The sequence below is a fragment of the Micropterus dolomieu genome, linkage group LG07, assembly GCF_021292245.1.
Source record: "Micropterus dolomieu isolate WLL.071019.BEF.003 ecotype Adirondacks linkage group LG07, ASM2129224v1, whole genome shotgun sequence".
Lineage (NCBI taxonomy): Eukaryota > Metazoa > Chordata > Actinopteri > Centrarchiformes > Centrarchidae > Micropterus > Micropterus dolomieu.
Genome location: NC_060156.1, coordinates 31,492,581 through 31,509,193, shown reverse-complemented (window position 1 = coordinate 31,509,193; position 16,613 = coordinate 31,492,581). Strand labels below are relative to the sequence as shown.

Below are 16,613 nucleotides of genomic sequence, written 5' to 3'. Positions count from 1 at the left end.
GGGAGATCCAGCCCACCCATAGTATTTGGTAACTGCAATACTGACATGCTGATCCGTGGTCTTTGTTTACTCCAGATAAAAGAACTGTCATTCAGTTTTTTCTCTATTTTATGGTTGAAAAGATGAGAATCATTTGTATTGGATAGTGCAAACGTGGAAGGATATTCATTTTCAGAAGGGAAATTCGGCCCAGCCATGATATGGGAAGATTGTTCCATCTCACCAAGCGTTGTGTAATTTTATCGAATAGTGGGTTAAAGTTGGCTTGAAACAACTGATTAAATTTAGGTGTAATATTGAATTTAGGTGTAATATATGCCTAAGTACATGAAACCTGTAGGGGACCACTTGAATGGGAAAGGATTGGGATTATCTGGTGGTTGTCGTAAAGTACCTAGAGGCATTACATCTCTGATTTGGAAGTACCTAGAGGCATGTCGTAAAGTACCTAGAGGCATTACCTCTCTGATTTGGAAGTACCTAGAGGCATGTCGTAAAGTACCTAGAGGCATTACCTCTCTGATTTGGAAGTACCTAGAGGCATGTCGTAAATTACCTAGAGGCATTACCTCTCTGATTTGGAAGTACCTAGAGGCATTACCGCTCTGATAAGACAAAGGACTGATACAGAGGGGTTTAACATAAACAGCAACGCATCGTCTGCATACAGTGTAATTTTATGTAATTTTTCGCCCACATCAAACCATTAAAGGGTCTCACCTGACAGCTTCCGCTAAAGGTTCAATAGCCCCCGCAAACAAAAGTGGCGACAAAGGATCACCCTGTCTGTTGCCCCTCTGGACCACAAAATTTGTGGACCTCAGAACCATTGCTTAGGACTGCAGCCATTATTTGGGCATACAGGACTTTCATCCATCTATCACCTAAGCTGAACCAATCAATTGTAAAAAATAAAAAACTCTTCTCTCGAAAGCTTTTTCCGCATCTAGGGAAACCACTTGACCATTTACTTCCTGCTGTTCAGATAGCTGGATAATATTTAGCAATCTTCTAATGTTGGGATAAGAATTAATAAAAAAAACCAGTTTAATCCTACTTCACAATGATCGGTAGAAAGCCTTCGCGTCTTGCTAAAACTTAGGAAAGAATTTTTAAATCCACATTCAATAGCGAGATCGACCTATACGGGGCACAATCCTCGGGGCATTTCCCTTTTTTTCGGAATCTGTGAAATATTGGCTTCCCTTAATGATGGTGGGAGGGTGCCACATTCAAAGGAGTGGTTAAACATTCATAATAGGTTCTAATAGAAGACTTTGAATTTCTTTATAGCCACCGAGACCAGCACTGCCTGGCGTTTTGACTGTTCAAAGGAGTTGAATGACCTCACGCAGTTCAGCCGCTGAGATCGGGGCATTTAATTTAGATTTCTGAACTTGTGATATAGTTGGAAGATCAAGATTGGAGAAAAAAGCTTCCATTAGTGTTTTAACATGGTTAGTTTGCTCTGACTGATATAATTTTGTGTAGAAATTTGTCATTAGTGTCATTAATTAATATAGAATCAGAGGAACAAGTCCCTGACCCGTCTGAAATTAACTCAATAAGTTGAGAGGCTTGTCGCTTATTTGTTAAATTGGCTAAATATCTTCCTGGTTTGTCCCCATGTTCTTTGTTTTGCATATCCTAATTCCCCCCCGCCTTTTGTGTTAGCAAGGAGTCTAATGTGGAGCGGATAGCAGTAATTTCCTTCAATTTAGCTTCTGTAAGTTTCTTGAAATAATCCCCCTCCAATATACTCAACCTCTTTTCTAATAAAGCTTGTTGTTCCATAATTTTGCATCTTTTGGTAGCAATATAAGATATAATCAACTCCCTGGCATAGGCCTTGGAGGTTTCTCAGAGCAGAGATGAACTATTAACAGAGGGGGTGTTAATGGTGAAGAAATGCTTAAATTCTGTAGTGAAATATGATATGAATTTGTGAACTTTTAGAATTGAGGTGTCTATTCTCCAACTCGTGGGTTTCTTAAGAATTTTTTAAATATAACGTTCATGTATACTGCTGCGTGGTCTGATATTATAATGTTTCAAATTGAATAGGAGACAACAGATTCTATAAACTGTTTTGGTGGTAAAAGATGAAAAATAGACTTGATCAAAGCCGCACTGTTGCTGCTGTAAATGCTCCTCATCATTCAGGTGTGTTTCTTGCAGCATAGCATTATCAATAGAATAGAATAGAGTACCACTTTGTCCAGCCAAGGCTGGAAAGAAAATTGTCTTTGGTCTCACCAGACCTATAAAAACATCACTATACAAACATGAACATATATATGACACTATGCAATTTATTCATTAAATTTATTGCACTAGGTATAAAAGATCGCTTATAGATATTCCTATTTGCCAGAGGCACTCTGTATCGTCGGAAGCAGCTCAAACATATGGAGGGGGTGTTTATTGTCACCAATGATACTCAGGGCCTTTCTGTGTAGAGCTGTACTGTGAAGGTCAAACCAGACCGAGATATTAAACACGAGAATACTCTATCAAGCTGATATACACTTTCTCCAGGATGTTTTGACTGACACCAAGCTCTTTCAGTTTCCTAATTAAGAATATTCTCTGCCTGGCTTTTTTACAGATGAAATCAGTATTTTCAGTGAAACTCAATTTGTCATCCACGTGTGTACCTAGATACTTAAAACTCTCTTAAATCTCCACTGTTTGACCACAGAGAGTAAGCGAAAGGGATTGCTCAGCATGATGTAAAATCAGCTCCTTTGTTTTCACAGCATTGATTGCCAGATAGCTAGACCTACACCATTGCACCAGTCTGGAAACCTGAGCAAAATAATCAGACACAGCATCATTCTTATAAAAAAGACCAACTAAGGCCATATCATCAGCATATTTAAATAGTTTATAATTGCTGTCTTGCAGTGTCATGTCATTGGTATACACAGAGAAGAATAATAATCTTTTCCTTTTTTAAAGATAACAATATTTTTTTTCTTTTAATGGGGGAGTGGCTTCCCTTAATATTCCAAAAAACAAAAAACAGACAACACAGGTGACAGATAACAGACGTGCCAACAGCACTGTGGGAGGAACCTTCCCCATGCGATAACCAGGGAGTACCATAACCATCTCCATACCCAGACACTAACTTGATTAACCTCTCCTACAGCTCCGAGCTCAAATGACCACCTGAATAATATTAATATCCACCTGTGAACAAGGATAAGCAGACCAAAAAAAAAAGGTCCCATCCCTCTGCAAAAACAAAATAAAATACTGTCTGTAATATTGGTTTACACACCATGTTATCATTCACCCATGATCACCATAAACATAGGACAGTAGGGCAAAGGTTGTCATTTGAAATTGATCAGTTTTAGCCTTGTGAGCCATCATCATTATCTACAGAGATATATGATCTGCCCAAACATGAACATAAACAGATCGGCTGGTGACTCACGTGTAGCTCATCTGAGTGTCAATAAAGGCCATGGCTTTAGCGGGGGAGTCGAAGCTCCTGGCTTCTCCACTGTGGATTATTTTCAGCATGGCCAGGTACAGCATCATGTATTTAGCCCTAAATACATGATGGTCCTAAAATCCTTTTCCTTTGCGCAGTACCGCGGCTGACAGATCCAGGAAAAACATGATGCTGGACTCCTGGTACTTCACGGTCCTGCTAAGTCTTGCGGCGTCCAGCACCCCCTGTTTGTCAGCGAAGTTGTGAACCCTGATTAGGACGGGTCGTGGTCCCTGGTTTGGTCCCAGCTTTGGAGCTAGAGTGCAGTGAGCTCTTTCAACTTTGACGCGGTCGGCTTTCGTCTCCAGTCCGAGCAGGTTGGGTATCCAGCTCTCGAAAAACTTTGTTGTGTTACTCCCCTCCGCGTCTTCTGGTAAACATTTTTATCCTGCTCTGTTCTCGAGGTCACCGATATGCTCGGACATGTTTTGTATTTGGTTTTCAAGCACCTGAAACCACGTCTCCACCGTCTTGGAGGTGTGTTCAGACGCTGCTATCCTATTCTCTGCCTCGGTGGTTCTCTCCTATAAAAGCCCTGTATAGTTTGGGTTAGTGGCCCCGGCTTTTCATCAATCACCCTGAATATGTTTGCTGTTATTTCCTGAATAGTTTGGTGAAAAGCTGGGTCAAGGACATCCTCGGTGTTAGCTAGTAGCGGTTGTTGCTCTTCCTCCACAGGGGGAAGGTCAGGCAAGTAGCAGTTGCTTCTGGTCTGTTAATCTTGGTCTGTTCATTTTGTGCATTTAATTCGATGTTTATTTATTTGAGCATTTATTTTAATTATGTATTTATTTCTGAGTATGTTCAGGATCAGTCCTCCATAGGGGTCAACTCCACTGGTTGCGAAAAGAAGTCAGATTAAATTCAGTTATGACAAAATGGATGATGCTTTGTGACATTGTGGATAGACTTAGTTGTATTCCTTAACTGAGTCACTGCAGTCAGCTCTGAGGAATCACACTGAGACAGATCAAACTTACTGTGAGCTGCCTGATTTTGTAAGGCTTTATGTTCGACTCATATTTATTCTTAAGAACATTTTTAGACGTTCACACACACCTGCCCTCATCTTGATGTGGGGGTTTGCTCTGACGTGTATTAATGAATCTGTCTTTTCCTAAATGCTCCTGAACACTGTTTTGGAGTTATATTGTTATGTTTCAAATACTATCCCTCTTTGTGTCCTTTACATCATCTGCTTATCATGTACAAGTTCCAGATAATTAGATCATCAGGTGATCATCAGTGGTTCATTCAGTGTAGACATTGTGGCTCAACTGATGAGTCTTATTCCCACTGAGCTCATAATGGTCACAGCAGTGGCTCATTATCCTCACAATATGCTGAAGGGAATTTGTAAATGTCATTATGTGACACTGTGATACAGCAGAAGATGATACAGCTGCTGAGCAACAGCAGCCGCTCTGATGTATAAAACACATGCACTTTGTTTAATTGTTGTAAACAACTTGTTAATATCTGTTTTTTAAATTATTGTTTTTGGTATTTGTTTTGTCTTACATTCACCGTGGGTCATGAGAGAAACGCAATTTCAATTCTCTGTGTGCCTTGTACATGGTAGAATTGACAACAAAGTTGACTTTGACTTTGGCACACATTGTTGGTTTGCCCTAAGTGAAGTAGAGTAAACTTTATCAAAAATGCCAGGTATGTTCTTAGTACTGGGGGAAACATTGAGTTACACAGGAGTGCAGTGGATTTGGATGGCTGTAGAAATGCATGATGTAACTCACCTAGTCTGTGTTTCCCAGGCATGCTGTTAGTGTGTGGGGGTCTAGTCAATGGACCCTACGCCCTCATTACGACTGCAGTGTCTGCTGATTTGGTAAGTGTGTTTAACTCTAATTCCAATATACTAAATTCATACATGATTATTGACTCAATCTGCATAGACCCCCTCTCTCATTCCTCTTTCTCTCAAACTTTCATTTGACCTTTGACCCTAGGGCACCCACAAGAGCCTGAAAGGAAATGCTAGAGCATTGTCTACTGTCACAGCAATAATAGATGGCACAGGATCTGTAGGTCAGTATCAATGATCAACAGGACAAAAGGATAAAAATAAAACTACTTAACGGAAGGCTGGTGTTATTATGTTTCTAATGTTCAACAAATCCCATGGAAAAACCCAGCCAACTGTATGTATTAGTCTGTCTCCCAATATCTTTAAATGTCCCAACCTTATCTGTAGCACTCTACACCTACTGAAGACTTTTAAAAACAACTCACAAATAAAAATATCTCTCTCACAAAAGTGACTACATTCCTCACATTTTTGTAAATATTTGATTATAACTTTTCATTTTCACGTGACAAAATTGCAGAAATTACACTTTGCTACAATGTAAAGTAGTGAGTGTACAGCTTGTGTTACAGTGTAAATTATACAGCCATTAATGTCTAAACTGCTGGCAACAAAATTGAGTACACCCCTAAGTGAAAATGTCCAAACCGGCCCCATTATTTTCAGGCACTGCCTTAACCCTTTTGGGCATGGAGTTCACCAGAGCTTCACAGGTTGCCACTGGAGTCCATCTCATCTTTAGAAGAGGCGTCCTTCTGGGACAACAGCCACGCAGACCAATTTGTTTCCACTGTGTGGCGTATGGTGTGAGCACTGACAGGCTGACAGGCTCATACGTCTATTTCCCCAAAGACGGCCTCTGGATATGACACCGAGCGCTCAACTTCTTTGGTCGAGCATGGCGAGGCCTGTTCTGAGTGGAACCTGTCCTGTTGAACCGCTGTATGGTCTTGGCCACCGTGCTGCAGCTCAGTTTCTAGCCAAGGCCATTTTTATATAGAGTAACCTTTTTTTTTTTTCAGATCCTCAAAGAGTTCTTTGCCATGAGGTGCCATGTGCCATGGAGTGTGAGAGTGATAACACCAAATTTAACACCTGCTCCCCATTCACACCTGAGACCTTGTAACACTAATGAGTCACATGACACCAGAGAGGGAAAATGACTAATTGGGCCCAATTTGGACATTTTCACTTAGGGGTGTACTGACTTTTGTTGTCACCGGTTATATATGTGGCCTGTCGGAGGTCATTTTGCAGGGCTCTGGCAGTGCTCCACCAGCATTCAAAAGTGACCAAAACATCAGCCAGGAAGCATAGGAACTGAGAAGTGGTCTGTGGTCACCACCTGCAGAACCACTCCTTTATTGGGGGTGTCTTGCTAATTGCCTATAATTTCCACCTGTTGTCTATTCCATTTGCACAACAGCATGTGAAATTGATTGTCAATCAGTGTTGCTTCCTAAGTGGACAGTTTGATTTCACAGGAGTGTGATTGACTTGGAGTTACATTGTGTTGTTTAAGTGTTCCCTTTATTTTTTTGAGCAGTGTATGTCATTTTAGAAATGTCATTTTATAAAAACAACGGTGGATTAGTATACATGGTGCTCTGCAGGATGGTGTTTTGGGGTTTGAGAATGTTCATGGTGATGAAGGAACATGTTACCCAGCAGAACAGTGAGGCTCACTAATGTGTTTTAATAGTTTAATAATTTTAGACAACAATGGAGCTTTATGGCTCAGAGGAAGAAGCAACATCAGTCTTTGACACTCACACACAATACTTTTTTAGTAGAAGACATGGTTGGTTTGGGTCTCCAGATGAGATTTGTGGACAACCAACAACCAACCTTATCTTTGAATGACCTAGTAGTGTTCATGTTGGGATAACTTGGATTCAACCTGTCTGAGATATCCTTGGAGATATTTCTATAGGGAGGTGATCTACACACACAAACAAATGATCCTAATTATGTTTATGCTGTCAGGTGCAGCAGTGGGCCCCCTGCTGGCGGGGCTGTTGGCTACAGGCGGCTGGAATCAGGTCTTCTACATGCTGATGACTGCTGACTTCCTTGCTCTGTTGGTGAGTGCTTTAGAAACCATGAACAACAGTGGCCAGTAAAATTACTGAATGTAGCTTTAAATTCAGGCCAGCAGAACACAAAAGGAATATGTTTCAAATAGAAGCAAAATAAATAAATGAACTAATATTTGACTTTGTGCATGTGTGTGTTTCAGCTTTTGCTACGGCTCGTGTCAAAAGAGCTATGCTCGGCTAAAGCCCATCCCATCTCCGCTGTAGAGTGAGTCCTGCTTTCTACTGTTGATCATTGTCTCTTTCTACTGTCTGTTCTCCCATTCCTTCACTCCCAAAATTGTTATATTATAATATAATATATAACTAACTACTTTAAAGTTAGTTAGTTGGACTTTGTTGTCCCCAGGGGGATTTAAAAAAACAATACTACATATACGTTGAAAAATAATTTATCTAAATATCTATCTATATTTATTTATTAATTTAATTTATCATAGTGCAGAACACATTACAGTATGTATTTGCAGTGACTATACTGTGGATATGTTTACAGGGTTTTTTTATTATTAGAGTCCAAGCCTGAGTGGGGTTGGGAACTGTGAGCGGAGCTGGGAATCCTATTGTAATCGTATTAGTTTTTATTACTTTTCCGTGCGTTTTTGCCTAAAAGTGATACTGCGGCCTAGACGGTAAGTGCTACAGACACAAAACTCACGGGGTACGTTCAGATTCGTGAAACAATGGCAGGCGAAAAAATCCACACACTTCTAACTCTAGGGGGCTCTAATAGCAAGGTCAACACATTTGGGCTTGGAACTCCCGGATACAAAGACGCATATTAAAAACCTTATATCCCGCGTTCGGGAGATCGAGCTGAATCTCCTGGTATAGGCCACGCCCATTTCTGCCTAGACTTTTTTTTCCGCTACATCGCGAAAACTGAAAAACCTTTTTTGATTAACTCCTCCGAAACTGTGAGTCCGATCGGCACCAAACTTGGCACGGATAATCTCTGGACCAAGCTGATAACAGTTAGTGCTCTCCAGACTGATACTCGAAAAACTGTTGGAATTATAAGCTAACAAATGTTTGTGCAAAACGCTTAACACAGGAAGTGTCATATCTTAGGTGTGGAATGGCCGATCGACACCAAACTTGAGGACCTTATGGGGGCATGCCCCCCTAAGTGGCTGTGCAAAGTTTGGTGATATTATCCCCTAGGTGGCGCTATTTAACACAAAATATTTGTTCCTCTATAACGACAAATCACATTGATATGAAACTTGAGCCGAATTGTTCAGGACAGTCTCCTGACTCCATGGACCAAAGTTGACCCTAATATGCCCATAGGTGGTGCTGTTATTGCAGATTAAAGGCCTTTTCACACGGGAAGCGACACTCTGCCCGCGTAGTCGCCTGGCCCCGTGGGGTTGCTCTGCGCTTCTCATGTGAACAGACACAGAGACAAGCGCTCCGCGAGTAATCTGAAGGCGCTCAATAGATAGCAACGGCTTCTGTGCGCCACTGTATTCCTTCATAGCCTAGTTTAAAGTAAAACTATAGGCTAAGTAACGTTAGCTGATGAGCTATATTATTATATTATATAGGCTATATTATTCATATTCATATAGCTGATAAATCTAGTCATGTAAAGGCCCTCCTGTTAATGTCCTGTTAATATATTTCAGGGAAGTCACAGACAGAGAAGATCAGTCTCTCATCCTTCTTCATTTTCTACTGTATTCCTTAATAGCCTAGCTTAAAGTAAAACCATAAGTAACGTTAGTTGATGGGCTATATTATTATATATATTATTCATATTCATATAGCTGATAGCGACAGTTTCACAGGAACACGCCCGCTTGTCGCTACGCCTGTTGCAATGCCCGCGCCCCCCTTCCCACACGATCGCCTCTCATTGAAAATGAATTACGAGGCGCGTAAATTGCTTCCCGTGTGAAAAGGCCTTATAGACGTAAAAACAAACTCCCATTGATATACATGCATGTTATATCTATAGGTGGCGCTATAATCCATGCTCAGATACCGTGGGAAAATCCTATTCATTTCATACATTTTGCCTCATAACTACTAAATACATTGCACATTCATAAATATGGTAAACCTGGCACCAGGGGGCTTGGACCCCGCTCATAACTGTTTGCAGTTCTAATTATTATTATTATTATATATATATATATATTTTTTTTATTTATGAAGTGGAATGCACATGGAGGTGGTAATGATAATAAGGTAATAATAATAAGCAAAAATATGTTACAATCATTTGGGTGGGGGGGGAGTATAGAATAATAATATTAATATGTAATATTCTGTGAGGTGTGGGGCTTAGTGACTTAAGACTGTGCTGAAAGGCTGCATCCCTGGAAGACACTTGGAGGACAAGTAGGATTTGGGGGGTTAAGGGGAGTAGGTGGGAATTGGGTGGGTAACTTAAGAAAAAAGTTTCCCTTTTTCCCAGATAATTTTTCATAACCGATTTAAAGGTTGAAGCGGCTTTAATGTGATGTATTTCAATATTTTAAGTTGTAACCTCAAAGGACTCAACTGCTTTAAAAAGCACATTGCTTGTATAGATTTCCTAGTTAGGAACCATATAGATATAGCCATGCTCCAATAAACACATTTACTGGAGAAACATGTAACCTGAGAGAATCTTGAGAACCTATGGAGGGTGACGGTGAGAATATTTTTGAGGACTACTTTTGTGTTCCCTTGCAATATGTTTTGCATCACCTTAATACTTTTCTTCCTCCATTCCCTCTGTTTCTATTTCCGCTCAGCTGCTCCCAGCGCCTCAGTATGGATCAGCTTATTGAATCTTACTTTGAACTGGGCATTACAAGGGCTGAAACAATTCATCGAGAAATTTAAATAACTCGTGCTACACGCATAGAACTTGGAAGTACTGTGATGAAACACGAAACATATTGCAAGACACTGCAAAATATTGCTATTGATTCAGTTTTTGAAATGTATAGACGATTATCTCTCAGTTCAAATGGGAAGGGAAAATCCAAAATGAAAATGAAAGGTTTGCAGAGAGGTAAAGTGTATTGGAGGTTTGTCTGTTCCAGATATGAAATTATATAGCTACATTTTACATCTGCATTCTTTAACAAGCTGATGTAGAGCCTCTAAATCTATTCTGTTGTTTCTAATAGAAAAGGGGAAACACTCAAATTCCCTGAAACAAAAAATAGGGGTTATATAATATGCATATTCCAAGCTGAATTAACTTCAAAGTTTAGTTACTTTTTTCAGTTGCTATGTAGTCATTTCTTTTAATTGTCTATATCATTTTGATGGATAAAATTCCAAAGATGATTGTAAAAATGACAAATTAATAGTACTCCTAAAACTGTTTTGGAAATAAAGCATGGCATGGCAAAACATGAGCACAGAATAGATAATACAGTACAAATAAAATAATCTTTTTTAGCTTACAGCAAGATCCAGATGCTTGGAGGAAATGCTGGGTATGGTTCTCTTTTTGCTGCCAGATGATTACTGTCAGGTGCTGAAACCAGTTTTCAGCATGAATATTTATTCCCCACACAACAACTAATGTAATATCAGTGATAATGGGCAACAGTTGGTAAGGAATGAAGGCTGTATGCTGCCATTTTGGTTTAACTGCAGATCAGAAATATTTTGGCTGAGAAATGGATTTAATTCTTAAACAAGTAATTTAAAGAGCCATTGAGTCACATCTTCAGAAAGCAACAAACCTCAGTTCACAATATTATCGCTCACAAAAATAGTAATTTGACATCCAACTTGGAAGATGAACAAATGTTCTGAAGCCAGGACACGTGTAATTTAATAGTTTGATTAATTTACTCCACAAAGTCCTTCATGAACTGTGAGTTCACTTTTCATAGAGCTCTTGACTGGAAAATGTATCAATATGGCATTAATGCTTGTCTCTGCCTCCCAGGTTGAAGGAGCACTGAGCGCTTTGATTGCACTGCCTCCTTGTCTAAGCCTCAAATGGACTGTGGCTCTGACTGTAAGTAGACTGTCCTGGACCTGAGACATTAACCATACACATGCACACATGGAAAATAATGCAACATGCTGCATGTGTGTGCACACATTGCTGTACCAGCTACGGTAGTTGCTTCCCTTGCGTCCCTGAGGCTGAAGGTGTGGCTGGTGAACCAAACAGCAGCAGACTCCAGCAGATTTCAGTCTAGAGAATTCATTGGCACATACTGTATATACTTGCACACAGAAATGCTGTACTTAACTACCCTGTCTCTTTCTTGCTCTGTGAACCTATTTCCTATTGCAGCCAATTTAAGTTTGAAGCCACTATCTACTATGACTCCAAGAGTTGGCAGATTTATAAAACTAGCCTTATTTTTGGCATGTGTAATGGGATTTTAGATAAACTACAAGTAACAGTTATTTATCTTGTTGACTGTGTTTTCATGGGTCCTGCTGTAGTTAAGGGCAGACTAAACCATAACATCTCTAACCTTAACAGTCAAGTTTATGCCTAAACTTAACCATCTACACTATTACCTACTATTACTACCTAACGGACCATTTTTAATTTTATACCCAAACCCAGCCTTCCAGTGGGACCATGGTGGCATCTACCCTGGTTTTAGACCTTGAATCACATCCATACCTTCCAGTTTCTAAGAAATCTAATAGATCAGGTGTTGTGGTCATTGGTGGCTTGAAAAAACAACCAAGCCAATCAGCGCTTTCTGGGGGGGATTAAGAATGGAGTTGTCAGAATTGGCTAGTAGCTGCCTAGCTAGACTAAATTCCTTTAGTTAGCTGCTATACACCGAACCTGAATCCCTGTGGACTTAAGATGGATTTGTTCCTGGTATAATTCAGTGGCATATCTGTGAAATTATAAGTATGTGTCTGATATTCTGTGTCAGAATTATGTGCACTTTTGGCCAAAACAGTATAAGAATATGTAATCTTCTGTGGGCCCTTTCACACATAAAGCGAACACCCCTTTCATGCATGAATCTGAAGATGGCCTTAAAGGCATGCTAGTACACATGAATATAAACAATGCTGAATTCACAAAATCACTTAGTCAGTCACTCAGTCAGTCACTCAGTGTAACTTTCTTTACTGCAAAACTCCACAGGGCATCTTTTAAAGCTACATTTCACCCAAATGATAAAACCTCACTGGCCTGTCTGTCAGGTCAGATCATTTTGCTTTTATTTGTCCAGGTTTCCAGATATCACTCTTTAAGTTTATGGTGCTTATACCACTGAAAAATTATTCAGCAGCAACATCTTTCCAGGAACTGTGTGTCCCTGTTGACATTGTCAACAGTTGTCATGGGAACTCACAGTAGTACTGTACTATAAGCAGTTGACAGCTTGTTCTGTGAACTATCTAGAATAACAGCAACAGTGTTTCTATTGACATGTTTTAATGCTTTGAAAAATTCAAATTCTATTGAATTGGGGTGAATGCTGAAATCTCCGTCTGGACAAATAAAATTTTCTTTATAGATGGATACTACTAGAGGGAAGTCAATAAATATATTGTATGTCTTTATTGAGCTGGTGCTTTTAAAAATTCTATACATTGTGTTTCCAATGTGACATGATTGTCCCAAATGATTGTTTCTCTTTACTATTTATACAAATGTTGTCCTTTGCTCAAATGACAAGCAGCTCTGATTAAAACAAAGATGCTGGACCAACTTTAACTTCTGGGTAAAGCTGTGTGTGTGAAAGGAGGATATACCAAGACCACTACAACTCTCCCATACTGTGTGGAAGTTGCCATTTCAGTGTCACCTTTGCCTTACTGAACCAAAGAGATTGTGGGGAACATATTGTAATTTAAATAAGACACCACTTATTTTAAAAGTCATTAATTATTCCTGTCAGTTTTGTGGTGGTTTCTGTTTTTTCTGAATTTGTTGTCAAGTGAAGACACCAAAGTTGTATTTTTATATAAAACCTGCAGATAATAATGTATGCCTTTCTGTCTGTGGGGGATCTGAGATATTATGAATGTAAAGTTCTTGTCTAACCTCATATCGATACATTACATATCTTATCTCAGAAAATAGGAATATCAATTAATTTATCACTTCTTCCAATAGCTGATCTTGTTACAATAAAACATCCTGTAGAAATCGTAAAACTAAGACACTAAACGTTCATGGTTAGTGATATTTTTCCAGATCGGTTTAATATTTATAATTATGTTAATTTATTAGCTGTAAACTGTACTAGAATAAAACCCTGGTAATGTTTGAACTTCATGGTGATGGCATTGAGACATTATGACTTCCTTAGAACAAGACCTCATGTTGTTTGTATGTTTTATGTGTCAGTGGTAGGCCTTGTACTTGAAACATTGTGTGCCTTGTTTGGTGTTTGTCTCTTTGCTGGGCAATTGATTTTGTACAAATCCAAATATTGAAATGTTAACTATGTTGGGGGGGGTATTTTACTCCCAAAGTATTGTAGGGAAAAAAAATAAAACTTTTGTTTTCTTCAACTGTTTGGGGGTCGTGTTTTTGATGGCTCTTCTTGCAGCGTACTACTGCTGACCAGCAAAATCCGTCAACTTCATGGCATGGAGTGGCCTAAAGTCTCAGCTGGAAGTGGCAGGTGTCATCTGAAATGGTAAGCTCCTGACAGATGGGAACCCACTCAGTGACACAGGCAGACAAGAAATCACACATACGCCCTTCCCAATCCTGTGACAGGATTCAAAAGGGGTAGGCTTCAGGCATATTGATCCTTGATTTGAGCCACTACTTTAAAAACTCACACTTGAAAAAGTTATGGCTCACTGTAATTGTTTCTTCTGTACTGGCCCTAAAGTGATTTTCAGCTTTTAGCTGTATGATGCAGCAGAACTTTCTGATGCAGAGAGAGGATTGGAAGTGACCCCTTCAGCCTGTCAAAAGCAGTCAGCTTACATCACATCCTAGTGTTGGACGCACAGCTGTCGCAGATAAAGAATGCAAACTCAGGTTACTTATGTACTACTATACTACTTATGTTACTGTTTCTACGTTTTAGAAAAGTGGAGAGTCTGCTCCCTTCCAGGATGTAGTGGTGAGAGGTGTTGCAGGTTTTATTTTCTTCAACTGTAGATAAACTGTCTTGTAAATAATAAAGACAATTAAGGTTTCTCAGCAATTGAAGTAACCTACAGCGCTACCAGAGAGGAGAAAAAAAAAATTCACTTTTATTTTAGTCCTAAAGTTATCATGGATGCTAGGCGTCCACTGGATACTTTTTCCTATTTAAACAAATAGAATTCTGACTTTGTTTATAATCTAAAATACTGTGTTAACAGCTTAACTTAAAACAGTGTGCATGAGTGAACCTTAAAATCTGTGTCATCCTCATAACGCAAACAATGTCTATAAACAATGTAGATATAGCAGTAGGTCTATTAAAAGATAAAACCGTTTTATTGTAAGGACTCCTATATGTGTTTTACATATTTTGAGGGCCATCAAGATGTATAGACTTACAAAACACTTCATAAACAACAGTTAAAGAAAAGGTGGAGAGATTAACGATACTGTGCTAAAGCACATTTCTTTACTTGAGTTTTTTTAAGACTTTGACCTCCTCCTGTGACTGCGTTGGTGGGAGAGAATAGGACGGGATCACAGCCAGACAGCTGTCGGGTTGACACGAAAGCGTGATTACGGATCTAGAGCTGCTGATGTTTTATGTTATTATCATTTAAATTTCTTTTATAATTTTAAAATCTCCTTTGGCACCTGGTCCAAGATCTGTAGTGAAACCAGATCAGATTTGGACACAATCTGTAAAAGTTTAAATTCAATCTCAGAGAAGGCTGGAGGGCCAGTCAAGATGGCATAATATTATTGTGAAAACTATTCAGTGAAAAATTACAATTGGATCACTTGAAAATAGAGCTTGACTGGGCTCATAGAACTGGGAAGCCCAGACCCATTGGGGTCAGAGTTCTGCGGCTTAAGGACAAACTTCATGTTGTGAATAAAGCAAAAAACCTGAAGGGCTCAGGCATCTTCATCAGTGAGGACTTCATTGAGACCGTCCGACAAAGAAGGAAAGATCAACTCCCTGCAATGAAGGTGGCTCGAGAGAGAGGTAACATTGCATATTTGAGATATGACAAACGTATTGTCCATCCACCTTCTCAAAACCCTTCTCAACAAAGGAGGACCAACATTTAGAGTTTGCTTCAATAGTTGCCCACCATGTCTAATTTATACAGTATTTTTCTTTTTTATTTTGTTTTTTATTGCTTGACATATCTATAGTACAGTAAATATACACTATATGGACTACTACAATACATCTGACTTTAATATTTTTAAGCATTTTGATTCCTCTGCAATTGATTCTTCTACATTTTTTTCATCGTTTGATGCCAAAAACCTTTGCAGATTTTATGATCAAACTCAGTTTAATGACTTATATGTTTCTATGCCTTTGAATTTATTCTTCACTTTCCACTTGAATATAAGAAGCCTTCCTTACTATGACAAATGTATTCATTATTTATCTTCACTCAAACATAATTTCTCTGTTATTGCCTTATCTGAAACATGGATTCTAGAGAAATATTTAAATTACCTAATTACAATTCAGTTCACTATGTAAGAGAAAATAGATCTGGAGGTGGAGTATCTCTATTTTTTGCTTTTGGTGAAATTTTTTTTATAATGTTTTTATTGCTCACTCTATTGTCAAATCTCTTCATTTTAATGAATGTCTATCCAGTTCTCTTGACTTGATAAACAAGGCGGATAAACTTAGTTACATTTTAGGAGATTTTAATATAAACCTTTTTAAAAATAATTCAGATACATGCAGATTTTCTCAATATTCTATATTCTAGTTACTTTTTCCCTCTTATTCATAAGTCTACTCGAGTAAAGGAGAATTCAGGAAATTTGTTTGATAATATCTTAAACAATTTGAGTGAAGGAATGATATCTGGGGTCTTGTATTTAGATCTGTCTGATCATTTCCCTATATTCCAGTACTCGTTAATCAAGTTTAATACAACTAAACAAAAAAAGAAAAATATGCATAAAAGAATTATGAGCAAGCTAAATATTTCTAAATTTAAAGATATGCTTTCCAGTATTTCATGGAATGACATATACAAAGAAAATATAGCTCATTTTGCATATCAAAATTGTATGAAAGTTATTAGCATTAGTATCAATGAATGAGTTTTCCAAATGGCAGCTCTACTAGGA

The 16,613-nt window shown here is 38.7% G+C and overlaps 1 protein-coding gene across 1 annotated transcript in view; it reads left to right on the top strand.

The window, feature by feature from the left end:
• Positions 1–13,891, top strand: part of slc37a1 (solute carrier family 37 member 1) — a 46,412-nt gene extending 32,521 nt beyond the window's left edge. The window contains exons 16-20 of the mRNA XM_046053294.1: positions 5,278–5,351; positions 5,473–5,551; positions 7,317–7,414; positions 7,570–7,634; positions 11,331–13,891. Of these exons, the coding sequence (XP_045909250.1) occupies positions 5,278–5,351; positions 5,473–5,551; positions 7,317–7,414; positions 7,570–7,634; positions 11,331–11,346 (332 nt within the window). The 3' untranslated portion in view covers positions 11,347–13,891. The remainder of the gene's footprint in view (positions 1–5,277; positions 5,352–5,472; positions 5,552–7,316; positions 7,415–7,569; positions 7,635–11,330) is intronic.
• The last annotated feature ends 2,722 nt before the right edge of the window (positions 13,892–16,613 follow it).